The sequence below is a fragment of the Cavia porcellus genome, unplaced genomic scaffold (genome assembly GCF_034190915.1).
Source record: "Cavia porcellus strain 051 isolate PalLab524CR breed Dunkin Hartley unplaced genomic scaffold, mCavPor4.1 scaffold_32, whole genome shotgun sequence".
NCBI classification, from domain to species: Eukaryota; Metazoa; Chordata; class Mammalia; order Rodentia; family Caviidae; genus Cavia; species Cavia porcellus.
Window position 1 is genome coordinate 29,426,365 of NW_026947515.1, and position 26,690 is coordinate 29,453,054.

General features: G+C 54.7%; 1 protein-coding gene and 1 non-coding gene across 7 annotated transcripts in view; one reads left to right on the plus strand and one right to left on the minus strand.

Moving 5' to 3' along the window:
• Nucleotides 1–26,690, plus strand: part of Baiap2 (BAR/IMD domain containing adaptor protein 2) — a 66,465-nt gene that overhangs the window by 12,192 nt on the left and 27,583 nt on the right. For all 6 annotated transcript variants that reach the window (XM_005001434.3, XM_003464890.4, XM_063242317.1 and 3 more), the window contains exons 2-3: nt 3,527–3,602; nt 6,886–6,972. In XM_005001434.3, the coding sequence (XP_005001491.1) occupies nt 3,527–3,602; nt 6,886–6,972 (163 nt within the window). The remainder of the gene's footprint in view (nt 1–3,526; nt 3,603–6,885; nt 6,973–26,690) is intronic.
• Nucleotides 11,826–11,927, minus strand: LOC111755466 (small nucleolar RNA U13). Its single transcript, XR_002790025.1, has one exon. It is a non-coding gene; the product is annotated as a small nucleolar RNA U13 (small nucleolar RNA).

Here is a 26,690-nt window from a genome sequence, read left to right on the forward strand (position 1 = left end):
ACAGAAGCTGTGTCTGCTGTCAGGGGCTTCCGTGGTCCCTCCTGGGACCCAGGTACATTCTTTTTCTTTTTTTTTTTTAACATACCTTTTTATGTTTATTTATTTATTTATGTCTTTTTGAGACAGGGTCTCACTATGCAGTTCAGGCTGGCCTTGAGCTCACCTTGTGGCCCAGGCTGGTCTTGAACTCACAACGATCCTCCTGCCTCAGCCTCTCGAGTGCTGGGATTACAGGCATGAGCTACCATGCCTGGCTCAAAACCTTTTTATTTTTGTTGTTGTTGTTTTTGTTTTTGCTTTTTGACTATTTTCATTTCATCTCTTTTCTTTTAATCGGTACCAGGGATCAAACTCACAACTGCATGCTTGCAAGGCAGGTGCTTATGCCACTGAGCTAAATCCCCCGCCCTACCCAGATACATTCTAAAGCCCCTGCCCACCACAGGTACTCTCAGAGGCTGCACCGACATGGCTGGGAGCTGGCCAGGGTAGGCAGGCCTGGAACGTGCTCATATCACGGTGGCTGTCAGGTAAGAGGCAGGAGCCTCTATCTAGGCCCTCTGTATGTGGATCTGGGACCATCTGAGTTTTCTCATGGGGACAGCATGGCCACTGTGTGAGCCCCAGAATGATGGGTGGATTTATGAGCTCTGCATAACCCTTCCTCACAGAGATGGATTCCCCACCGCAGCCATCCGTCATGGCTGCTGGGAAATGGACTGACTCGGAGAAGGGTCTGTGACGTTCACCAGGACACTAAGGCTGGCTCTCCAGAAGGCCTGCTCTTCTCCTAGGATCAGGTGTGATCCACAGAGCTGGGAGGAGGGACCGGCCCTTCCCCAGTAAGCAGAAGCTTCCATGCTGTCAGCTTGGTGGCATCCACACCTCTGCCACCACCTCCACACTGAGACAGCGGCACCTGTGTGTCCTGGCGGGCTGGCCACTTGGGCCAGATGGAGGCTGTGGCTGTGCCCAGGTGGCCTGTCTGGCACTTCAGCACCCACGCTGCCTTGTCTGCTTGTTCCCACATTCCTTGCATGTGAGCTCAGCAGTGACACTGAGGAAATGAAACCTCACGGCTGTCCCTGAGTATCACCCTGAGAGAAAAGCGAGGACCTTTGTGACCCACCTTGCTTGGCCCTGGGTGGTTTCTGACATTTTCTCCTGTCACTCGGGACATGAATGGAGCTTGGAGGACTGGTCCCAGGTAGACCTACAGCCCAGCTCTCCAGGGTCCCGTGAACAGGGTTCCCTCACTGCCACCTTCCCTGGGCCTGTGTTGTAGACCAACGTCAGTCACCAACGGCGAGAACAGGTCTGATACCACTCTGCTCACAGCTCACACACAGATGTGCAGAGCACACGTGAACGTGCACAGATACATGAACAGATGCCTGATCATGCCCACATGTGCACATGTACTCAGATACCTGCACATCACAAGCACTTGTGCACACACAAACATTTTCACACACTAGTTTTAACACTAGGCTCAGTTGCACTTGGCCTTGCTGCATCTGCCCTCCACTTCTATTCTCTCTCTTTACAGCAGTCCCCCTGCCCCACCTCTGCCTGCCACTCCTGAACCTGGGGACAGGGAGGGGAGCGCCGCTGCTCAGAGCCGTCTCCCTCACATCCTGAGCCAAGATTCTCCCGAGTGCAGAGCGGGCTCATCCCGCTGTCCAGAGGCATCTCTGCCCCAGTCCTAGGCATTCCATGTGTTGTACCTGTCCAGATCCCTGGCTCTCGGGCCTGTGTGCAGCCTGCTTCTCCTCAGTGTCCTGTCCCCAGACCAGAGACCTGTGAGTGCCTGCTCTCCCTCCCTTTCATGTCTTGCTGCCTGGTGTACAGAGCTGGAGGCATCCAGGCCTGGCTGGAGCTGCCTTCCTGTTCTTTGGAGCACTGAGCAGCTTCGTGGGATTTTCCTACGGTCTACCTGGGCCTGTGGCTAAAATCTCAGCAGCCAGAGGGACATTTTAGTATTCTTACTAGTATACGTTCGTGGTATGTAGTACGTACGTCATTGTGAGGAATTGGTGCATATACTGTATGAGGTATCCTAGGAATTTTAAATGTGGCTGGCATTGCTCTGCTCAGACTCGAGTGCCCGCCGTGAGCGCCTGGAAGAATAACCACACTCAGTTCTCCTGGTCTTACCTCCTGTCACAGCATGGCCCTGGGCCAGGGCCTTTGAACTTCTGTGGCCCACCTGCTGATGTTGTCCTGAACTATGACAGCCACTTCCCTCCCTGCCTTCCATGCTGCAGTTGGGCTCACCCTTCCCATCTGGTGTCTTCCCTTAGCTCTGTGGGATTGTGGCTGGATGGGTTCCCACATTAGTGCTGTGTCCAGGAAGGCAGGACCATCCGCATGGGGACTTGGCCCATCTGCACTCTTGTCCACAGTTCCCAGCCTGCGGGCACCTGGTGTGGCATCCAGGGGTCAGTGAGTACAGGCCCACATGCCGGTGGTTGGCAGCTCAGAGCTCAAGCCCTCATCCAGCAAGAAGACCAGGCTCAGTCTCGGTGTGGGCATCCTGCCATACCTCAGGGTGAGTGCCTGGAGCATGTGACAGGTGGCAGGTTTCCTAGAGCCAGGCCCCACACCAGGGTACGGCTTGGTGTCCTCATCTACTGTGCTTGTCCTGCTACCTGGGACAGGAGCTGGACACGGTTTCCTCATCCGGACCGGCAGCTGGGGACTGGTGTAGGGCTGCACAGCCTTCTGCGCGCCTGCAGAGTCAGCCGATCCCCCTTCCTGTTGTCTTCAGGGAGGCTCAGGCTCGTGATGTGACACTGCGGGAAGGCTTAGGATGCAGCCCAGACGGGGCTTCCTCTCAGAGTCCCTCCCCAGGCCCTCCTGGCTGGGGTTGGCTGTTGACAGTCAATACGTATTTTGACGGTAGAACTCTCATATGGCTGCTGTTTGTGTGTGCCTGTTTTGACGCTGTATAATTAAAACATTTATTTGGCCTTCGCCGTGAAAATCTAATTTCTTGAGTCTAAGAACTGCCGATATTGGCAGGGAGACTGCAGTCCGTCAGGCGAACAGATCTGGAGCCTGTTGGATTATTCATAGCATGGTATTTGCAAACCAGGCTGTGGCTCGCTCTAATCAGAGCTGATGTTTGTAATTGATGTGTTGAGTTAGGATTTTAGCGTGGGGGGTGTCACTGAGCATTTGTGTGTGGCCGGCAGGCGGCCTTCTGGGGCTGACTCAGCCCTGCCAGCCGGGTAGTGGAGCCTCTGCAGCCACGTGTTGGGGCTGGCTGTGTGTCGCCTGGCCCGGAGAGGCTCCCTCCTTACTCTGCAGAGCCCCTGCAGCCAGGTCTGTGTGTGTGCCTCTAGAGTATGGATGTGAACTAGAGCCCCAAGGTCACCTGGTCAAGGGCATCTGGCCTCCGCCAGAGCTGGGGTTTGAACTTTGAGACCGGGGTATCGTCTAGCCTGAGTTTGCTCTCACAGGGCCCTCCCAGAGTCCTGGGGTGGACACAGCAATGACACACTCTCTCTCTGCTTTCTTCCAGACCATCATGGAGCAGTTCAACCCCAGCCTGCGCACCTTCATTGCCATGGGGAAGAACTACGAGAAGGCTCTGGCAGGTAGTGCTGGCGCCCTGAGCAGATGGACTCTGGCTCAGCCCCTAGAGCCTGGGTGGAAGCCACAGGCCCTTTCCTCTAGAAGCAGAAGCCGACAGGCTGCCTGAGGGTGTGCATGCCATCAGAGTGACTGAGTGTCCTCACCTGTGGGTCTTCTCCCAGGGCTGTGGTGGCTCTCAGGGTATCTAAAAATGGGTATAATTGTCTGCCCTTCAGAACTGCCTGAAAACTGAGGGTTAGATGTACAGGCAGCCGTTGGTATCATAGCAGCAGTGTGTCCGGGTCCCATCCCTGCTGAGGAACCAGGACAAAGTGTGAGTGGCTGGAATGGCGGGCAGGGTCCTGGGCCGGGTAGGACCCGGGTCTGGCTGAGTTGGGTGCTGTTTGGAAACTAGCTCTTTCTGGCCTGACCCTGTTTTTCCTTGTACCCTTGACTGCAGCTGTCCAGTAGCTGTGGCGTCTTTATTGGTGACACCTTGCTCCCCAGCTTGGAAGGTCATGTGTGTTTGCAATAGGCTCCATCTCTGCCTCCTCCAAGTGGGCCGAGGCCCTGGCTCAGTGCAGGAAAAGGAGAGGACTCCACGCTTGTTCTCTTCTTGGCACCTTTACCCCTTGGTCACTTGGGACAAAACAGCCTTACCAAGCAACAGCAAATGGGCTTGTCCCTGGCCAAAGCCTCCTTGTCCACCACTGTCATGCGTGCCCCACATGTAGTGTGGGGACACTTTCCAGTCACAGAGAGCATTCTGTCATGTAGGATCCCACGGAAGGGGAGCGGCAGCAGTGTCTTGCACAGGCTGAGAGGTTACTGAGGCCGTGCCAGGAGGAGCCTTTCCTGCAACGTTCCACCATTCCCAGCCTGTGGGGGCCCATGGCACTGACCAGCAGCCCCTGGGAGTGGCCTCTGTGGGAGTGAAGAGATCAGGGCTTCCCTCTGACTGCCCTCTGCTTAGGTACACAGAAGTGGTTCAGCAGCCAGCGTGTGTCAGGGTCCCCGTGGCCATCCTGGGCTGGCCTCCCTGAGCCCCACCTTTCCCTGTGCAGCCCTGAACCAGGTAATATAGTCCCAGGGACCTGTGAGTCACAGAGCCCAGGACACCACTGGCTTATGTATGTGCATTGTGTCCATTAGAACTGTCGCAAGGAGCTGTAGAGAACCAGTGTGCAGGGTCTTTGCGACATCACAGGTCCCCAGGCTGTGGCAGAAGGAGCTCCGGGCTGGGTGTGGGCTCACAGCCACTTCTGTGCCCCGGCAGAAGCTGAGTCTGGTTCACTCCCCTCCCACTGTACGGTGCCTGCTCACCGTGCCGCTGACCTGTCCTCATGAGAGTAGACTTGGCGTGTCTGAGTGTTGACCCAAGAACAGACTCCTGAGGTGGCAGGAAGGGGAGGGGTCGCAGAGGCTGGCAGAGACTTCCTGTTACAAGTACTGCACGCCATGGTCAGATTATCCAAACGAGGCTCGTTTCTAGGCTCTGAGCACCACCACTTCTCACTTCCCAGCAGTCTCCTTTTCCGTGTGCTTGTGCTTCGTGGCTGTGAGCCTCAGAATGCGTGGGACGGCTCCTCAGGGGGCAGGGAGTGAGCCGTGCAAGTTTCAGTGACGTCATCTTTTCCCAAAGCCATGCTCTGTGATGTGCTGAGTGACCTAAACTGCCGGGGACTCTCTCTACCTCCTGTGGCTCTCCCTGGGGTGGCGGAATTCGATTCTCAGGTGTCCCGAGGCAGGGAGAGGCAGGGCGTGGCTGTGACGCACTTCCAGGGGCTGACCTGGAGGCCCGGGCTATGGCTGCCTCCTCTTTGATGCTGGGCGCCAGTTTCCTTCCGGCTGTTCTGCCTCCCCCTTGGGTTCCTCCCAGGGTTATCCCAGCTGCGTGCACAATCTGGAGGTGACTTCCTCTTCCTGTTTTCCCTGATTGTTTCGTGGGACACGCTCAGTCTGGGCCCTACACCACTTTGGCCACACCCAGCCTCTTGCCGCCTCATTCCTTTGGTTCATTTTAAGAAGCCCACCTGTCCTGGCAGCAGAAGCACTCCCACCCCCAGAGACGGGATCTTGTGCTGCAAAGCAAATTATGTGTGCTTAATTGAAAACTATATAAATAAAATTTGATCAAGTGCCTAGTTATAAGCCCCTGAGTGGGTTCTGCAGAAAACGGATTAGAAATTGTAATTATGCCAGTGGTAGCTGCTCCCTGGCCTTGTTCTCCAGGGCCAGTGTCTCAGCGTTCATGCAGCCCGAAGGGCAGAATGGGTGAGGCCTCTTCTCAGGTGCAGGAGTTTGCCAGGAACCCTAGATGGAGCTCAGGAGGGTCCCAAGCTACCTGGATGGAAGCCAAGACCTACTGGCTCCTTGTGAACTTGCCCCAGCTAGGCAGGAGTTGGGATGGGGGTGCAATCAGCTCCCCTCTACTCTACTGGTCAGGCCAGGGTTACCTGAGTCAAAGTGAGCCCCCTGGCTGCAGCAATGCCAGCCGCTGCCTTCAGCCATGTGGGCCTTGGGAGATTTACCTGTTTGTGTGTTGAAGGTTGAACTAGGGGTGTCCCACATGCTAGGCAAGTACTTTACCACTGAGCTGTACCCCAGCCCTTTTTATTCTGAGACAGAGCCTCTCCAAGTTGCCCAGACTAGATTGACATGGGTGATCCTCCTGTGTAGCTAGGATTTCAGGGGTAGCCCTGAGCGCATGGCTCTGCGGCCTGCCTTCAACAGTGACGTTCGCTCCCCATTAGGTCCTATTTTGAGACAGGACACAGAGGAGTGGCTGTCCCTTTGGGTTTGGTTCAGGATCCAAGGGTGGAGCAGTGTCCTCTGTCCTTCGTCTGCTGTCCCTTCCCTATCAGCGTTGTCTCGAGGAATGTACTTAACACTGGCTCCCTCCCCCACATCGGTGACACAGCACGTGACAAGGTGCAGCCCTCTGTAGGTGACTTGAATCACTCCAGATCTGGACTGCACACAGTGTTCTTGCTGCCAAAGGGTTGGAGTGAGGTAGGGACATCTGGAGGCCGGGTGTGGTGGTGCAGTAATCCCGGCACACAAGGACTGAGGCCGGAGGCTCACTTCAAGTTTGAGACCAGCCTGGGCTACATAATGAGACCCTGTCTCAAAGTGCCTCCTGCAAAAACAAAAACAAGAAATCAACACAGGATGAGGTGACTCCAGCCCAGAAGTCAGGTGTGGTGTATTCACTTGTCCAGTCAGGCCGGGCTGCAGGCAGTGTGTTTTGGCCGTGGGTCTCTTCTGGGCATTGTGAAGGAAGTAACCGCCTTCTCTCCTCTACAGGTGTGACCTTCGCTGCTAAAGGCTATTTTGATGCCCTAGTGAAGATGGGGGAACTGGCCAGTGAGAGCCAGGGTTCCAAGGAACTCGGTAAGAACCCAGACTGTGGAGCCTAGGGTCCCTGGTTGCCACGTGCCAAGCAGCTCTGGGGGCTTCTTCCATTCTGACCCTGCTTCAAGTAGGGCTTACCTGTCAAACAAGAAAAGATGTTTTAAAATGGTGCACAGCCCCAGAGTTGGTGAGGAGCCCCAGGTGGGCACCCATGCTCTCCCTGGAGGGCTCATCTCCCACGGGGGCACGGCCCAGGGCTGAAGAGAGGCCGTCGGAGCTGCAAAACCTGAACAACCAGCCTAGGGGCCATGTGTGGGAAACGAGTCTCAGCTGCCGGGGTCTGCGGATGCGCAGAATCCCTGCCGGGGTGAAGAGTGGTGGGAGGGGTGCAGGCCCGCGAGTGGGATGGAGATGAAGTGTCAGCAGGTGGAATTCCTGGGTACACTGTTTTCTTCATGCTTTTCTGTGTTTCGGGAATGTTCTGTGAGAAGTCTATGTTGCTCGTGAAATCAAGGCGGTCTTGGGCTGCCTGTGGTATCATCTCAAGCGTGGCTTCGGGTGTCAGTGCCACTGAGGCACCCGAGGTCTCCCTCCCTCCTGGGGATGCCACACTGTGGGGTGGGCCTGGGGTGGCCTGGCCTGTGTCCTCTGCAGCGCTTCAGTGGGCTGCAGCCACAGGCTGACTGAACAGTGGAAGCACCACCCTGGGAGTGCCTCCCAGCCTGTGAGCGTGGAGGGCAGGCAGTGCCCGTGCAGCTGCCTTAACCATGGGGTCTCCTTACAGCCACCGTTCTGGGAGGCGGCCCCTGTGTCTGGCCAGCAAGGGCAGCAGGTGGAGATGCTCAGGCCAAAGCGGATGGTTCAGTGTGACAGGGTGGTCAGGCCAACACGCTCTGTCCTCTGTTTGGTCCCTTGTGGGGGCCAGTAGCTCCCTTGACTGATGCAAGGCCCAAGTCGTGTTGGAAGGTGGGGTGCTGGGTTGCCTTGGCATCGGGGAATTCCAGCTGCTGCATGGGCCTTGGTCTCTGATGTGTAGTGGGCCTCAGCCATGAGCCCCGTGCCCACCCTTCTGCACAGACAGCCGTCACCCTTGTGGGTGGCAGGCTTTGCAATCACCTCTGCCACTCCCTCACATGAGATCACGGGCCTGCTGTGCATCCCATGGGTCTCGGGGTTCCTGCAGCCTCCACAGTCCATGAGGTGCTGCTGTGCTGATGGATTGCAACTGGGGACTGGCCTAGAGTGAGGGGGACAAAGCCCAGCTTAGCGGGACCATGGGGATGAGTCCACGCTGTCCCCCAGCTCTGACACTTTAGCTTGCCTGAGCCACTGTGAGTGGCAGGAATTGTCTGGGGCCACACTAGAATACATGAGATAGTGGAAGCGTATGAGAAGCATGCCTTCCTGTATTTCTTAATATTTTCACTTACTAAATTATTTTATAAAACAACAGCCTCGAGGCTAACAAGGAAACTGAAATGTCTACGTGCTGTCAGTAACCACCTGTCTTCACAGACACCCACACGCGTGCCAGGTCAAATGCTCTCGCCCGGAATCACTGCATTTTAACTTGCCGAGTTGCACCGGGTTGGGATGTCAGCTGCAGGAGGGTCTCCGTCCCCGTGTGGCGACTTGGGAGGCAGAGTGACCCCGCACACCTGCTCCCTTATCTGCCCGGGCTTTCTGTGGTCGCTGGTGTGGATCAGTGTCTGAGCACCACGCAGTTAAGCCTGAGAAATGTCACTGAAAATCACATCGTGTGAACCCGTTCTGAGTGTTTCCTAGAACAGAATCACACAGGCTGCAACCTTGCGTGTCTGGCTGCTTTCCCAGCCATGGTTTTGCTATTCACAGCATGCTGTGTGTCAGTTCCTTCCTGTTCGTGGCCATATAGTATTCCAGTGTGTGTGGGGCCATCTGATCATTGCTTGATGAGTTGGGTTGCTTCCACGTTTTGGTGGCCGTGAACATGGGTGTGCATGTTTGCGTGAATGTATGTTTTCTTTTCTTCTGGACAAGTGCCTGAGAGTAAAACTGCTGGTCAAATAATTGGAAGTTGGATTTTTATTAAAGCATTTGCTTTAAAAATAAGTTGGTTCTTTTGCCAGCCCCCTCCTGCCCACGCCGCGCTTCTCAGAGGCAGCTGCCTCCAGCGCCTGTGCCATTTTCTCCTGTGTGTCTGAATGATAGGTTAACGTTGTTTCTTCTTCTTTTTAATTTTAGATGTTACCTAATGACTTCTTATGATGGGAGATTTGGATTAAACCTGCCTGCCTTCCTTCCTTCCTCTCTATCTCTGTCTCTGTGTCTCTGTCTCTGTTGCTATCTCTGTCTGTCTGTCTCTCTTTCTGAGAGAGGGTCTCCCTGTATACTGTGTAGTTCAAGCCGGCCTTGAGCTCACTATGTAGCCAGGATGGCCTCAAACTGGAATCCCCAGCGTGTGCCACCACACCCAGCTGGATTTCGAGTTTTTCATCTTGTCCCCTTGCCCCACCCCAGTTTAGGGATCATAGTTTCTGCTGAAGTCAGTGCCCACTGTGTCGTTGGGTGTGGCCCATGCCCCTAGTCCCAGCACTTGGGAGGCAGGTAGGCTTGCTGAGAGTGCTGGGCCCACCTGGGCTGCTCGAAACTAGTCTGAACGACAGTCAGACCCTGTCTCAAAACAGACAAACCAGTCCGCGATGCTTATAGGAGAAGACAGAGCCCTGTCATCGCCAGACACAGTGGGTCATGATGACTTGGGTTTGCCGTGTGTGTGGCATCACGGAAGCACAGTAAACTGCACTGATTTGCATGTATAGCATGAAGAGTCCTGATGTGCACCCTGTGACCAGAGTGACAGTGGTGGTGGACTTGTCCCTGCCCACCTCTGCCCGTCTCCAGGTGGTCCTGCATCCTGCCTCCGCTGGAACTGTTTTCCGGCTGGGACATGAGAGGACTCATGAGGCTGCTCTGTTCTCTGGTCGCGCCCTCTGGTCTGCCTGCGGGTCATCTGGGGGGCTGTGCCTTGGTGGTCTTTCACTGTCTCATAGCCGTGTTATGGTGGACACGGCTTTTGTCTGTACAGGGACCTCTGGGTTTCTAGCCAGGGTGTTTCCAAACTCACGTTTCTCTGGTGGCGAGGGCCATCTTCTTATGTGCTTATTTACCCGTTGTTTAAGCTCACTTTGTAGCCCTGGTTGGTCTCGATCTCACAACACTCCTCCTGCCTCAGCCTCCCCAGTGCTGGGATTACAGGCATGCGCCACCACGCCCGGCCCTAGTTGTCGATGTGTCCATGTGTAGTGAATTGTTATTTCAAATCTTTACCCGTTTAGTTGGGTGTCTGTCTTACTGACTTGGGAGTTCTCCACATGTACGATATCTCTAGGTACAAGTCCTGCTTGTTAGTAGGGTATTTTGCAAATACTTTCTCTCAAGCTGGTCGGCTTTTCATTTTATAACAAGGTTTTTTCCTCCTTGGTGCTGGGGCTGGAACCCAGAGGCTGGCATGAGGTAGGCAAGGCCTCTCCCACAGGTTCACGCTCCCCCTCGCCTGAGTTTTCAGAAGAACAAGAATGTTCAGCTTCAGCAGAGCCCCCTGGCTGCTTTGGTTTTCTGATGAGGGCTTCTGTGGCGTCTCCCGCCCGGCTGGCCGGCCGTCTCCTGTGGACTTGGTAGCTACTCCTGCCTGCGTTTGCTGCTTCTTCGCGTTGGTTTGTTCCAAGCCACAGACCTCACTGCCGCACACATTTTGCTGTCTGTAGCCTGGGTCCCTCTGCCTGTGTCTCCTGGGTCCCCCGATCCCCTCGCTCCCTCCTGTACCTGGGGACATCTGTTTAGGCAGGCACCGGGGCCCCCTGGGGTGCCGCCCCCACTCTTTCATTCTCCCAGCATTAGGAGAATCGTCTCGGCTTCCTTTAAGGTTCCAGAGGGGGAAACGGGAACTAGTTTTTGGGTTGGTTTGTTTGTTTTTTAAAGAGAAAAAAAATTCAAAACAAGATAAGAGCAACAGTGATTAATTCGTTCTGTATTATCTTTAAATTGGTTCCACAGAGTGCAAGATACAGGCCTTTGATTGTCTGAACAATGTTAGCACAAACCTGTCTTCTCAGTGAACTGAGAGAAATTAGTAGAATAACTGTGTTAACTATACATGTGTTCCATGCACATGTATCCTATGTACGTGTATATTGCTTTCCCTCCCTGTCTCCCATCCTAGTTTCTCTTTCCTTTTCAACAGTTTCTGTAAGTTTCTCAGTATTTGTTGTACATTTTGGATCTTATTTACTCTTTCAGCTTCTCACACTGGTGAGACAATATGCACATGTGCATCTGGTTTGTTTCACTTATGAGTGTGGTCTCAAGTTGCATCTGTTTACCTATAGAAGCCTCCAGTTTATCCTTCTTTATGGCTAAGTAGTACTCCATTGTATAAAAAAAGACCACATCTTTTTTGTTCATTCCTCAGTTGATGGGCATTTAGGTTGTTTCCATGATCTGACTATTATAATCTGTGCTGCTATAAACATGGGTACGTGTATATCACTGTGGTATGATATTTTTAATTCTTTTGAGAAGATACCCAAAAGGGGAATAGCTGATTGGAATGGGACTTCTACTCCTAGTTTTTTGAGGGGTCTCCACACTGATTTCCACAGCGGTCACACCAGTTTGAATTCCTATCAGCAGTGGAGAAGGGCTCCCCTTTCCCTACAACCCCTCCAGCATTTGTTACTGGTTGATTTCTTGATAGTGGCCATTCTTTCTGGGGTGAGGTGGAATCTCAGTGTTGTTGTAGTTTGACTCTCTCGAATGACCAATGATGTTGAACATTATTTCACATATTATTTGTTTGTATTTCTTCATCTAAGAAGTATATATTCATCTCAGATGCCCGTATTTTTTTTTCACGTCACATGGGTAATGTGCCGAGGTCGTAACAAGGTTCAAAGGAGGCACATGTCATGCATGGAGCATGAACACCCAATCATCACGCTTATGAGCCTGAGGATCTCAGATGCCGTATTTTGATTGGGTCATTAAATGTGGGAAGTCTGATACTTTTGAGTTCTTTATGTGTTCTCCATAGTAATCCTTGTCTGAGGGACAGTTGGCAAACATTGTCTTCCATGTCGTGGGTTGTCTCTTCACTCTGTTGGTGGTGTCTCTTGCTGTGCAGAAGCTTTTTAATAAGATGAGATCCCAGTTGTTGATTCTTCAAGATAATTGTGCAATCGGGATTTTGTTCATAAAGTCTTTGCCCGTACCAGTGTCTTCAAGAGTTTTACCTGCACTGTGTTCCAGCAGATTTAATGTGTACGTTTCAGTATTTAGATTTTTGATCCATTTTGAATTTAGTGTAGTTCATTGTGAAGGACATGGGTCCAGTTCTAGTCTTCGGCATGTGGAAGCCAGTTTTCTAGCACCCCTTATTAAAGAGGCTGTCTTCCTTCCAGTGAAGGTGAAGGTGGCTTAATGTATTGGGGTTGCCTCTGCATCTCCTAATCTGTTCCACTGATCCGGGGGTCTGCTTTTTGCCAGTGTCACGGTGTTTTTATCAGAGTAGCTTTATAGTATAATTTTTTTTTTTTTTAAAAATTACCAGGGATCGAACTCATGACCACGCGCTTGCAAGGCAGGCACTTATGCCGCTGAGCTAAATCCCCAGCCCCAATAGTATAATTTCAAATCAAGGATTGTGATGCCCCCTGATAGGAGCTGTTTTTGAGCTGTGTGTGTCTACAGATGTTTTCTTGCCTGGCTCTGGTCACTTTAGCTGGTGTAATTCTAGGCAGGAAGTGATTTTCACTTGGAGTTTGAGGATAACACATTTCCATCTTAACTCCTGGGGCTGTAACGATCAATGCCCTTTGGTGTGATTTTCTTTTAAATGTGAGTTCTCGTGGTTTCTGCTCCCTATATACTTTTTTTTTCTTCTAAATGTAACCCAGAGATTTTACACTAAACTATATCCCCAACAGCCCCCTTTCTTTTCTTTAAGGAACAGTCTGGCTGAGTTGCCCAGATTGGGCTCAAACTTGTGCTTCTCCTGCCTCAGCCTCCCAGAATGCTGGAAGTACAGCACTACCTGTTATATGCAGACACCCCAACCAGTGACATATTCCTGTTAAACTGGACATGATCACTCTAAGCTGATCTTCTCTGGACCAGTTGGACTAAGCTTTATCTCTTTTGCTTGATACCAAGCTTGGTTTTCTCATCATCTTCCTGAGTAGAGCATTGTTGATTTCTTATTACTTTCTCTGATGTTTGTCCTTCTTGCTCCAGTGTGGGAGGGGTGAAACGTGGTCTCTGCTATCTTGGAGGTTAAGCCAGAGCCCACCCTGGGCAGTGGAACTCAGGTCTAGGAGGAGTGATGGGCACCCTGCCCAGACCAGCCCTCGATTGGGCCCCTGATTTAATCTTGAGTCGGTCTTCAAGTCCTGGCTCTGGACATCTCCTGCCGGAACCTCCTGAGTCCGGGACTACAGGCGCGTGCCATTGTGCCTAGCTCTGGTGCTTTAAGAGCTAGGCTTTAAGAGCTGGGCCCCTTTGTGTAGCCAGCAGTTCCCAGTAACTGCCCAGGGGAGCTGCCCCAGCGAAGCCACTTCTTAGCCTTCTCCACCTGACCCCTGCCTGTCCTGTCTGTGCAAGCAGGAAGAAGTTTGCTGTGGCTGCTGCCCTATTCCCTGAGCCTGTAGTCACGTTGGGATGGTGCAGGCTTGGCTACGCTGACCTTCGCCTAGTGACTGCTAACACGTCTGCCTCCCCCTTAGACCCCTCTTCCCTCTGGCTCCCAAGCCTGAATCTGAAGGTGGGAGCTGCACTCACCCTGCTACATGTGGGCCTCCTGGAGGCTGTGCAGCCATGCAAACCCAGGGAGTCACTTGTGCTTCAGATGAGGCCGCACCGCCCCTTGGTTCCCTTAGCCTCCTAAATGAGGGGGGCCAGGCAGCGTCTGTCTTTGGTCCACTTGGTCCGCCTGGCCTCACAGTGTGGAGGTGGCCTCGGCCTGCACACACTAGAGCACTCAGCCAGGTCCTCTGATCTGCAGTGGAGCGCGTTCCCCCTGCAGTGAGAAAGTCTCTGCAGTTGACTCTCAGGGCTCTGCTTTGATGCAGTAGGCTGCTTAGTCGAGAGTAAGGCTCGCAGTCCTTCTCATCCCCCAGCCAGCAGCCACCCACACGCCCGTCTGCGGTTGTCTCCAGTCCCCTCCCCACCCTTGTGTCTGTCGAGGTCTCAGTGCCAGCTCCCGCAGAGGCAAAAGCAAAAGCAAAAAAAGAGGCAAAATCTGCTGCTTTCCCTTTGCTCCTTGTGTGCTTGGATGTGACTGCTGCCTTCTCTAAGGTTTTGGTGCTCGCTGGGGCTGACGGAGCAGCAGTTCAGGGTCCTGAGTGGTGGCAGAAGTCATGCTGTGCGCACCGTCCCAGGTCTCTGCAGGGGCTCACATTCCTCAGCCAATAGACTCGCAGATAGGGATTCTCTGACATGTGACAGTAGCATCTCTGCCTTCTGCTCCTCCCTTTGTCCCCTGCCCACTGGGGTGGCTGGCACTGGGGGGCCATCTCCGAGGCTGCAGGGCAGAGGGTGGGCAGGCAGCTGGCCCTGCTGCTGGGGCCTCGGATGCACACTGTGGGTGTGCTCTTGGTTCTTTGCTTGGGGGAAGGACTGCGATCCGTCTGCCTTGCTGCTGTTCTCATGCCTCTCCTGGGGGGCTCCCTGCTGAGCACATCCTGACTCCTGGGCGGCTTCCAGCCTCCTGGGCCTGGGACTCTTCCCCGGCACCTTGGGTGACAGGATCTGACTGACCCCAAGCCCCCACGGGAAGATGGGCAGAGTGGAAGACCAGAGTCCCGATGTTCCTGCTGCAGCTCACGCACCTGGGTGGGTGTGAAGTAGAGCCACCAGAGCAGGAGCAGGGAACAACCTGTCCCAATAGGGCAGGGTTTCCTTGGGGCCATTTCAGTGCCAGGCCTTGGCGTGCATGAACTTCCCATGTGCACGGGCCATGCGAGGGCCTGGTCCCCACGGGCTGTTCAGTTAAGCTGCCTGTCTCTGGAGGCCTCCACTATGGTCCTGGCCTTTGAAGGGATGCTTTGTACCTGCCGGTGCCTGCAGCACCCTTGTTTGTGATCACAGGGCATGTGTGTGCTTGCTGGCTGTCGCAGGCCCTGCCTTTTGCTTTGACACCGCTGGGCACCCCGGAGTTAGTAGGAGCTCTGTGCCTTTGAATGCGGATGCTTGCAGGCAGGTGGCTGCCACCCTACCCGAAACTGTGGGCTGGCCTTTGGTCACTGAGTCACTGAATTGAGATGTGGCCTGGACAGCTCCCACAGGCTTTGGCTGCCGTCTGCCTCTCATGCGGAGACAGGCACCAAGGCCGCGTTCCAGCCACCTAGCTAGGCCCCCACCCTGGGCTGTGAGTTGAGCCTCAGTGTTTTCCCATGTCAGCGTCTACCTCAGAGGCTGAGGATGACCCATCTCTGCATGTGGCATCTCTGGAATGTTAGGGGCTAGGTAGGAGAGAATGTCCTTGGGCTGTGACCCCAGGAGCCCTCAAGGTTGTCCTCTCAGTGGCTCCTATTGGCCAAGGCGGCTCAGAGCTGCTGCCCATGCTGTGCTGTGGCTGGACTCTGTGTTCTCAGGGAGGTCGGGATGGGAATGCCACCTGGCCATATCTGCTTCTTGGGTTGTGAAGAGCCATCCATATCTGGCCAAGGAGCCCTGTGTGTCCCCGGCTGAATTTTGGGCATCCCCATTAGTATGTGACAGCTGGGTCTTGGATATATCTCATGCTGTCAGATCTAACTGTGGGGACCTGCCTTGGAGACTACTAATTCTCCTGACAGACACCTTCAGAGCCTTAATTAGATCCACCCAGCAGGGGCTGTGTCAGTGTCACATCCCTGAGGACCTGGCTGGTCCCTGGCCTCCGTGGCAACTGCTGCCTGGCAACAAAAGGGGGAGGGGGGAGCCACTCCCAGCCCCATAGGCTTCCCTTCCAATCGAGGAGACGGGTGGGGGGGTACTCCAAAGCTGGGCTGGCTGATTGCAGTGCAATGGGTCCTGGAGGCTGGGGGTGGGCAGCCAAGGGAGGTCCCGGCTTAGGTGGCCTGGGCTCCTGTTGGGGTGGGCCTCCAGCTCCGGCTGCCCTGCTGAAAGCTTTGTAGGGCTGGGGAGCCTCTGTCGGGAGAGATTAATAACTGCCTTAATTGGATTTGCCGTGGCCGGGGAAGTGGCTCTGTGGTAACAGGAGGTGGCACCGTGTGTGTCCGTGTTTCCCAGTGTTGGGTCTGCTCTGTGGCAGGAATATTAATACAGCAGCACCACCAGGGCAGGTGACTGTGGTGCCTCCATTCCAGTGACCAGTGGATTCTGACCAGGAGCAGATAAGGAGGCACCAGCAGCTGAATTCCATCCAGCCTGTTCCCCAGAGGTGAAAGTCGTTGCTCAGCGACAAGGCAGGTGGAACCAGAGCGGAGCATGGTGCCTTAGAGAATGGTTGGTGGCCCCTGCCAGCTCTGCTCCTGCTCTGAGGGGAGGCTCAGTCCTGTCCCGCCCAGTGTCCTAGTGTTGTTACCAAGGCAGGAGGCACGAAGCCTTTTAAGCCCCTTCCTCTGGAGCCACACAGACCCTGGAGGGGTTTGCTGAGCATTATCACCTAAGTCTGAGACCTTAGCCACCTGCCTTAGGATAGCCAGCCTGTGCCTTAGGTGCCAGGGGTACAAGAGGGCTCTTCAGGGCCCCAGGGAGCCCCAGGGAGCCCCAGGGTCCATCTGTCCCCCAGCTGAGGTGCTCCAGACTTGGCCTGCTGTGTCTTGGTAGCAGCTCTAGCTTCCACGTGAGGGCAGAGGAGGCAAGAGTGCCCAGCTGGCTGGGGATGGTGGTGCGTTCCTGTATCCCAGCATTCTGGGACGCTGCGGAGGGGTAGCATTATCAGAATGGAAGCAATCCGTGGTCATTACCAGTGTCACATGCAGGTAGGCCTGTTGCCTAGGCTGCCTCCTGGGCAGAGACCTAAGCAGCCAGAGTATGCACATAGGCACAGATAGTCCCCACCAGCAGTGTGACACCATCTCTGAAGTGCTGGGGGCAGTAGTGCTGGCTGGAGAAGTGACAGGATATTGACACTGGTGGCCAGAGAGGCTAGTAGTCCTTCCATGGGGCAGTGGTCCTCTAGGACTTACAGTGCTCATCTGCTCCCAACAGTGGTACTTTTGTCCGTTGTGAGGCTAGCTGGGTTCCCAGATCATATTCAGCGATATTCAGCAGGAACTTGGCATCTTCTGCCTGTGCGACAGCCTCTTTCCTATGGAATGCACAGGTCCCCCTGCCTGGGCCCTGGCAAAAGAGCTGGCACTGGGTCCCTGTCCATGGTGGCTGGCTCTACCCTATGAGGGATTGTCCTATTGCCTTTCATTGTCCTGAGCATGGCCACTGGCCCACACGTTCTAGGTGACTTCAGCCCACCTCCCTTCTCCACCCGTCGGGCAGCACAAGCTGGGGCCTGAGAAGCAGTGTTCTGATGAGAAGTAAATTTGCCCACCCATGCTGAGTGCGCGCTCAGGCCCAGATTGGTCACCATGCCTGGAGAGAGCAGGGAAGGACGTGAGGACATAGGAGAGTCCTTCTGCCCCTTCAGACCCTGCATCCAGCTTTTGCAGGTGTCAGACAGAGAAGACAGATGTGACTGAGGGGACAGTGAGGGCTACTGGGGATGAGTGTCCAGCAGTGCTGGGCAGGGAGAGCCCCACATGGGCCTGGTTCGTACTGTGGAGCTGGGCCGAGGCCTTGCTGTGCAGCTAAGGTGGGGAGGGCATCAGATCATATCAGATCAGTCCAGGGCCCTGTCTCCACTGCTGTGCATGGCCAGGCCCTTGGCAGCAGCCACCCTGTCCCCCCCCACAGACACATGAGCCTGAAGCGTGTCCTGCCATTCTAGGGTGGATGAGTCTGTGGGCTGTGACCACCCAAGTCTGTCCTGAGGTTCTGAGATGGGAACAGACGCCCAGGTGACAGTGGTCCTGGGAGCTGAGCTCAGGGCAGGGGAGGGGAGGTAGCAGTGGCTTGGGAGGTGGGGGTGGGCAGTGGAGTAGAGGAGCCTGTCCAGAGCCCCACGGAGTCCCATGGTCTGATTGTTGACACAACATTGACATCCAGGTGGCTCTTTGGACTTGTTTTGTTTCAGAACAACATGACCATAAGCATCACTATCTGCTGTCATCACCATGGCAACGCAGCCATTGATTTTCTGTTGGTTTCCCCAGGCCACATTCCAATCCAGCCTTTTTGTTGGCAGAGGAACCCACTTCTCCCAAGGAAGCACGGAGGCCCAGGAGAGCAGGGCTGGTGGTCTCCAAATAGGGTTCCTCTTCTTGTCTCAGCTCCAGACCCCTCTCTGTGGGTCCAGCAGCACGATGTCCTGCAGCCCCCTCACTATCTGTCTTTCCTAATGAGAACTTCTTATTCGTGCCTCACTCAGGCGTATGCTAATTAGCTCTCCGAGGTGCCTTTTCGCTCGGGGAAGCCACCAGAATAATTGAGCATTATGGATATTTGCTTCAGAAGGCTCCAGAAGGTGATGAGTGCTCGCAGCCAAGTTTGAGCAGCTGACCCTTTGGCTCAGAGCCACCTCTGCCACCAGCAGAGAGTGTGATAGCGCTGTCATCTCCCAAAATGACAGGGATGCCTGAGGAAGGAGTCCATTGCTGACACTCCACGGTGCAGGCACCCTGCTCAACCGCCTCCTTGCCCTGCCCTGGGGAGTTCACTGGGGCCAGACACCCAGGGCTCTAGACCAAGACTTCCTGAGGGGTCAAGAGTCCCCTCTCTGTACCCTCTAGCACGATCTGGGGCTGGGAGCCCTTCCATCACTCTCTGCCGTCTGAGGACCTGTATGGAGTGGCAGAGTCTCTGCCACCTCCATCACAGCACATGCTGGTGCCAGCATCGGGGCCTCAGAGTCATGACTGGGCCAGTCCTGTCTCCCTTCCCAGCTGCTCCCGGGTGCTGAGCCAGGGCAAGTTCCCGCGTTCCCAGTCGCTCCTGGCTCTTGGTGCCAGAACCTTGGGAGAGCCAGCCAACTCCTCACATTCTCCTGCCAGGGTGACATGCTCTTCTCCCAGCCTGGGCAGCCAGGGCAGAGTTGAAGAGGCAGGGGCCAGCTCAGCCCACAGGCCCCGGCCCCTGCCACATCCCCATCCCTTGACTCCCTCATACTCCAGGACCCTTTCAGGCTTCTCCAAGGGGTGCAGAGTAGCCCTGGCTCGGCTTGACCCTGAGAGCCATGTGAGCACCTCTCCGCGTCCACTCAGAGTTCCTGCTGCTTTGAGGCCCGTTGTGTCCATCTGACCTTGGCACCTAAACCTTGGCGGACGGTGGGGTCTTCTCTGCCAGCCTCTTGGGTCTGGGGCTGGAGGAGCTGGGACAGAAGGTAGCCACGTGGGGGGCCTGCTCCTGAGCAGCCTGCGGCTGGAGGTTCTTACCTGTTTGCCTGTTTCCTCCTCATAGCATACCCTTCTTGCACAGAGGAGGCTGTGCTAGGAGAGACACGGGTGGCCAGAGCCATACCTTGTGATCGAGGCAGTGTCTGGTCCCTGTCTTCTGCCTGGTCCCCATCCGCACGTTGATCTGCTGCTAGGCACCAGGTGGTGTCCGGTTAGCCATGAGGATGTGGGTGTCCTCCACTTCTGTCTGTGGTGTCCAGTCCTACAGTCCTCCCCCAACAGACCCTGCAGTGTGTCACTCTGCATGGGGACATCCTCAGCAGGCAGACAAATGGTGGACAGAGGTCCCTACTGCTGGGAGCAGGATCCTGTGTGGTGGCAGTGGGTTCTGGTTCTTGGATTGGCTGTTGTGTATGGTGTCGTGCTTGCCCTCCCCGCCCAGGCCAGGCAGCTGGACTGCGCAGCTGAGAGATGGAAACTGTTGCCCCACCCTGGTATTCCTGGCTTCTTCACTCTTTCTTGGGTTAAGCAGGCGCTGGAATTTTCAACACAGGTTGCCTTTTGGACACTGATTCTGTTGACCCAAGGCGCTCTCCCTGTTGGGGCCCAAGCCCAGGGCTGGCAGCGAGTCCTGAAACTTGCACTCTACCAGTTGTTGAGTGGTTGCTTCCCTGGCCCAGGGCCTTGGTCTTCCGTGGCCCTGGCAGCCAGCAGGACCCCCGCCACAGCCCAGCTTTACCACTGAGCCTCCTCAACCCCTGGCTGCCTTCACAGATCTGTGCTGCCCTAGAGATGGTGGAGGTGATTTCTCTTTTAAACTTAAGAGAATTGACTCCGATCTGTATGAGATGCCTTCCTGGCTCTGCTTAGGGTCAGGTGTCTCATTTTTCTCTGGAGAAGCCTCAGGTGGGGTCTGGCCTTCCCAGGCCTTTACAGACGAAGGCAAGAGGCTGCACAGATCTCCCCGAGGGACCCATGAGGGGCTGCACCCCAGCCCACTCTCCACTCCCCTCCCTGCCTTCTTCACAGTCTCCCAGATTCACACTCCCGCTCAGCCCCTTGTCATCTGAGGATTAGAAGAACATGTTGTATTTTCTGGGAAAAGAAAAAAGGCCTGAACATTTTAAAATGCCACTGGTATGAAAAACAGGAGGCAAGGGGCTGTTCCTAGATTAAAGGGACCAAAGCTCCCAGCACGGGAGCAAAGGTGAGAATCCTGGTGTGCTGGAAGTTCCGCTAATTCCCCCCAGCCCATACCTTGGCAGGCCAGATGCGTTTGTGTTGGTTTCAGGTGTTTATGGAGCAGTCTGAGTAAATGGAGCATTGCTGGTGAGAGAAAGAGACTGAGGGGATGTGCACCCAAGTGAGTGTGCATGTGATGGTGGCAGGGGCCATTCGGGGACACAGGTGTGTACTGGGTGTCATGGCCAACTTGCTGCACATCAAACAAGTGCTTGCTTTGGGATACAGCCAAGCTGATGGGGGCATGTCCCATTGTCTGCATCTGGATCTGAGGTGGCTTTGGAAATACATATGTACACATCTCTGTGTGCACTGTTGTGCCTTCCCGTGTGTGCCTGTGTGTGCACCAGCATGAGAGCAGCTTTTGTGCTCCCATGTGTATTCGAGAGCTATACAGATGTGGCCAGCACTATCATCCGGGGCACCATGGAGGAGGCGAACGGTGTCTGCTGTCCTCTTCTTGCAAGTTGCTCACAGGTTCCAGAGGTCGGGCTGCGGAGAACATGTTCTGAGCCACAAGTAGGATGGGCACAGTAAAGCTATGACATATGCCTTTTTAGTCTCTGGTGATTTCCTACTTTGTTGTTGACCCAGGGACATTCCTGGACAGCCTGGGTGTGGTTGTGATACCAGCCTGACTCACCGGCAGCTGTCTCCAGCAGTGGTGGATCCCCCAGAGACTGCTGCTCCAGCGGGAGGCAAGCCCTGCACCTGTGCTGTGCATGGGGCTAGGAGGTGTCTTGTTCCTGTCCCTCTGTTCCCTGCCTGCACAAGTCAGCAGCCACCCCCAGCCAGACTTGGGAGCCTGATTTCAGGTTTGCCCCCTCCTGGTGTCATCCCTGATTGCCACCCTCCATTCTTTCCAGTCTCAGTGGTCTTCACAGTGTTCCCTGAGCATTCCAGGTGATGTCACCAGATGTCAGATGTTACCAGTGTGGCCTTAAGTCCTTGACCTGGGGTAGAGCCAACTAAAGGCACCGCAGATTTTCCTCTTCGAGCAGCTTCTCACTGTGTTCTTTCTGGATGTTTTAAAACATGCAGGGGCCTGGGACTGCCACTCAGTGGTACAGAGTTTGCCTGGCATGCACCAGGCCAGGGTTCCATCCCCAGTACCAAGGCCCAGGGATATAGCTCTGTGGCACAGTGCCTGCCTGGTAAGTGCAAAGTCATGAGTTTGATTGCCAATACAAGAAAGAAAGAAAACAAGATAGCAAGGAACCATCCACCCATCCCTGGTACCATCAAAAAATAAAGTTGCCAAATACCGAAGGCAGCCGGGGATGAGTGCTCCTCCTCCCGCTGCCATCTGCTCTGTGGCTCGGCAGGGGCACTGCCTGTCCTGCCATCCTCACCTCGGGGCCTTGGGGAGATTTCACTGCACACTCATCCCTTGGGACCTTCCCTAGCCTTGTCCTGCCCAGGCTTGTGCGCTGAGCATTTGCCCACCTGTGTCCCTGATGCCAGGCCCTCCTCACCATCCCTTCTCACTGCTTTTTAAATTCTGAGTGCCTCTCCAGCCCCTGGGCCCAAAGGTCTCTGCTTTCTTCTCTTCTCTCTACATTGGGCTCACTTGTGAGCGTGTGCTCTTCTTGTCCTCACTGATGCCTTCTCTCGTTGGGTACTTTGAGCCCCCAGGCACTGTCCAGTTCTTGCCTTCACTGGTCCTGGACTCTGCAGGGCCACTCTGTTCATGGTACTGAGATTCTTGGATCTGATTTTATTTTTAGACAGGGTGCATTTTGCTTTGCTGTCCAGACTGGTCTTGAACTCCTGAGCTCGAGCAGTCCTCCTGCCTCATCCTCACAAGTAGCTAAGATGATGGGCATGCACCACTGTACTCAGTTTGTATGTATATTTGGGGGTTAAGAATTATTTTTGTAGTAGCAGTGAAATAAAATGAATCAGAAAGAGAAGACACCATGACAAAGCCCTGGAGATCCATTTTCATCCGGATCCCAAGAATTGGCTGAAGCCAGCTCTTGCCATGGCAGAGGCTGGCAAAGATAGAGGCCCTGGGAGTGCACCTGAGTGGCCAGCCTGCCTGGGAAGGAGACTGACCTGCCCAGTCCTTGGACGAGTCCTTCACCTCCTTGGAGACTTGATCCCTGTTAGCAGCTGTGGCTTCATTTGCTGCATTCATTCCTCCTTTATCTCCCCAGTGGACAGGGACTAGCCCCAGGGCAGGAGAGAAACTAGCTGTGGTAGAAAGGCAAGCAGACACCTGGGAGCCCAGATCCTCCTCCAGGAACCCTGAGAGCAAGGCTCTGGCCTCCCCAGGTGGGCACCTATGCTGCCCGTCTGCTCCCCTGGGCCACCCACTCATGGATTTCTTGTTTCTAAGCAGGTGAGAGATCTTTAAGAAAGTGTATCAGGGCTGGGGATTTAGCTCAGTGGCATAAGCACCTACCTTGCAAGCGTGTGGTCATGAGTTCGATCCCTGGTACCAATAAAAAAAAAGTGTATCAAGAGACTAATGATGCACAGGTAGAATTTAGGAAGACAAAAGAGAAGATGCTGTGCCATTTGTAATATCCCCAACATGGAAGCACCTGGAATATCACTGATGCATCTGTGGGTAACACTGTGGCCTCTTCATAAGTGGAGTCTTACTTAGCTGTGGAGGAGGAGGAACTTCTGAATCCTGCTGCAACACAGATGAGCCTTGTGCACGTCGGGCTCAGTGAAAGAAGCCACGTACCGCATGGTTCCACTTGTGTGAGATGCCCAGGGTAGGAGGACCTGTAGAGAGAGACCAGAGTCTGGTGGTTCCAAGAACCGGGGAGATCTGGGGAGAGGGCGTGGCTGCTAAGGGTGGTCAGGGTATTTGGGGATGGTAAAGATGGCCTAGGATTTTGTGTGTGTGTGGGAGGGGTTATGTGGCATTGTGATGTACTAGATGCCCTGCAGTTGTTCACTGTCAGACTGCGAAATGCACAGTCAGAGGTGGTGGCACCCTCCTGTCATCACAGCACTGCCATGGCTGAGGCAGGAGAGCCATGACTTCGAGGCCAGCCTGGGCTGCACAGTGAGTTTGCGTTCAGCCTGAACTATATACAGTGTTGCTGCCCTGTCTCAAAAACCAAAAAAAAAATGAAAGAAAAGAAAATATTAAGTGGCTAATTACTAAACAGCAGAGCTGGCTCCTGAGAGGGCAGACTCGGGTCATACAGAGATCACAAGTGTGGACATGTGGGGGAGGAGCCCCACACCTAACCCAGAAGGTCTCAGGATGCTCATATATAGGCATCTTGAATAAGTGCAGCCAGAGAGTTCCCTCTTTCCTGTCCCTCAGGCTGGCTACAAGTCCCAAGGGTGCAGGCCCTCGAGGCCCTTGTGGCTCCTGAACCTTGAGGCTTGTGACCTGTTGCCTTCCTGGCCTAGTGTTCCAGCCTAGGACTGGGGTGGAGGATACTAGCACAGGGCTGTCGGTCCCTCTCCTGTCAAGTGGGGTCCACCCAGGACTGGAGTACATGCCTTTGGGATCTGACAGTGGTCAGTGGGGGTCAGTGAGTGCTGATTACGGAAGACCTCTGAGGAAGGATAGAGAAACAGGGCAGCGGCTGGGTCAGGTGCTTGGCAGTGAGGCTTGGGGTTAGCCCCACACCCCACTGCCCTGGGCGCTCATGGCTAGTATTGAGTGGGAGTCAGGCTGTGTGTGCCCTGGAGCGACCATGGCTGCCTTCAGGGTGAGGCTTCCTCACGGTCCTGCCAGGCCCTGCTGCAGTTCCAGAGGAGCTTGGGCTGAGTGCGTGGAATGGACGCGATCCAGCCAGGGATGAGGTGCCTGTTGGGCCGTGGGCACCCTGGCTCAGTCCAGCCTCACCTAGCTCTAGTCTCCCTGCAGGAGCTGAGGAGTTGAGTCTCATTGCCAGATTAGGGGAGCAAGAGGCGGTGAGGAAAGAGTGGGTGACCACGCACGCACAGGTGGCCGCGTCGGCTGGATGTTCCTCGTGTTTCACCCACTCTGCGAATTACAGCATTCACAGCTGTGGCTATGTGTACATCTGTGGCTGTGTGTGTGTGTGTGCCTGTGTGTTACGTGTGTACCTGTGTGTGCATAGACATGCTGTGTATGTGTCCATGTGTACATGTTTGTGTGCTGTGAACACGCACATGCGCATGTGTATGTGCGCATATATGGTCCGTGCATGTTACGTCCTGGCTGGACCTGGCGCTCCCAGCCGAGCTGTCTCCGTTGGGGAGTGGAGCAGTTTCCATGTGGACTGGTTTTTTACTTCGAAGCTCCAGATGTCTCTGCTCAGGGTTGCATGGAGTATTGAAATCCTCAGAGATGGGGCCTGGCGGGGAGCACACACTGACTCACCTGCAGGGGCTGACCTTTTGACAGCCTGACTGTGCTGCCTATGACACCCACATGTCCCTGGGGCTCCTCTCTGCTCCCAGACTCCAAAATGCTCTGGTGGCTGAACGCTCCAGCTGCAAGCTCCAGCAGAGCATCCTGGGCCCTATGTCACTCCCAGGGTCCTGCCCAACCTTGGTGGCAGGGCTGCGGCTGACTCACCACTCAGGGCAGCCGGGGTGTCCTCCCCCTCCCTGCTGTCCCAGGCAGTGCTCTGGGGTGGGGCTGCCTGCTGCTGGTTGCCCTGTTGACACTCGCAGTGCCCTGGCAGTGCATCAGAGGACAGCGCTCCTTGGGTCGCTTGCTGTTTGCTTTGGCTCAGCCGCACCTTACCTCCCCATTCGAACCCGGTTTTTCAAGTTTTCGACCCACCTGTGCTGTGGCCCCAGGCACCGAGTCCTATAGGTTGGCTGTGTGCGTCACATGAGGCCAGTTATCCATGCAGCCCTCAGCAGCATGGGCCTGGTGGGGTGGGGGCAGAGGCCTCACAGTCCACTGATGAACCCTGCCTGGAGTCTCCAGCACCCCACCCTTCCCTGCCAGCCCATATCCCAGGACCTGGTTCTCACCTGGCAAAAGCCACTACCCCTGGCTAGTGATTCTTCACCCTGCCACTGGGATACTTGGCACCGGAGGCTTAGGGGTGCCACCTCTCCTGCCAGCACAACGTGTGTGGCACTGCAGGGGTTAAGAGCTGTGGCTGTGCTCATGATGCTGGTGCACATGGCTTCCTGCAGCTGCTTGTAAAATGCAGCTCACAAATTCAGTGTGTGGGCTAATTCTGCACAGCACCAGCTTGGGGATCAGGGCTGTGTACGCGCCTGTTTCTGTGCAACTTTGCCTCTGTGTCCCCCATGTGTGCTCCTACCACATGGTATGGGGCTCTGGGGACAGACCAGTAGGCTCGGGTCTGGATCTGACTGGAATGGCCCATCTAGAATGGTGATGACTGTCCCCATTGGGCCTCTGACACCTGTCCCCAGAATCCTGACAGAAGCTTCCTAAATCATTGCAAGTTTTCTTTTCTCTTTCTTTTTTTTTTTTTTTATCGGTACCAGGGATTGAACTCACGACTGCCTGCTTGCAAGGCAGACACTTATGCCGCTGAGCTAAATACCCAGCCCCTATTGCAAGTTTTCTGAAGGATTTGCTTTTGACAAATTTTCCAAATCATGTTTCCCTCCCCAGTACTGAGGAGTGAGCCTAGGATTTTGCCACTAAGAAGCACTCCAATACCCACTCATTTTGTTTGTTTCTGTTCTGCTGGGGAGCAAGGTAGGATCTTGCTAAATTGCCCGGGCCTGGCCAGACTTGCAATCTTCTGACACCTACATGGTTCAATTGGTTCTTCTTGAATGTTCTTTTTGAATTGGTATTCAAGGGGATGTGTGTGTTCTATTTGATCTCAGTGTGTGTAATTCCAGGGCCTAAAGAATGTGGTGAGACCCATAGGTACTGCCCAGTAGAGAGACATGTGTAGTTTGTCACAAAGTCATCATGGTCCCTTGCTTCACCTTTGGATGGTCCTCTCTCAAGGGGGGACAGAGCAGCAGCCTCGGAAAAGCTGGGTGCGGGTGGCATCCCAGGGGGGAAGGTCAGGGCCAGCAGGGCTGAGGAGTGGAGCAGGTTCCCTGACCAGGCCAGATCTTGTGCCCATTAGGGTCACCTGGTGCCCTTCTGGCCTTGGTTGAAGCCAGTTCGTGGATTTGTGTGGGGCTCTGAGAGGC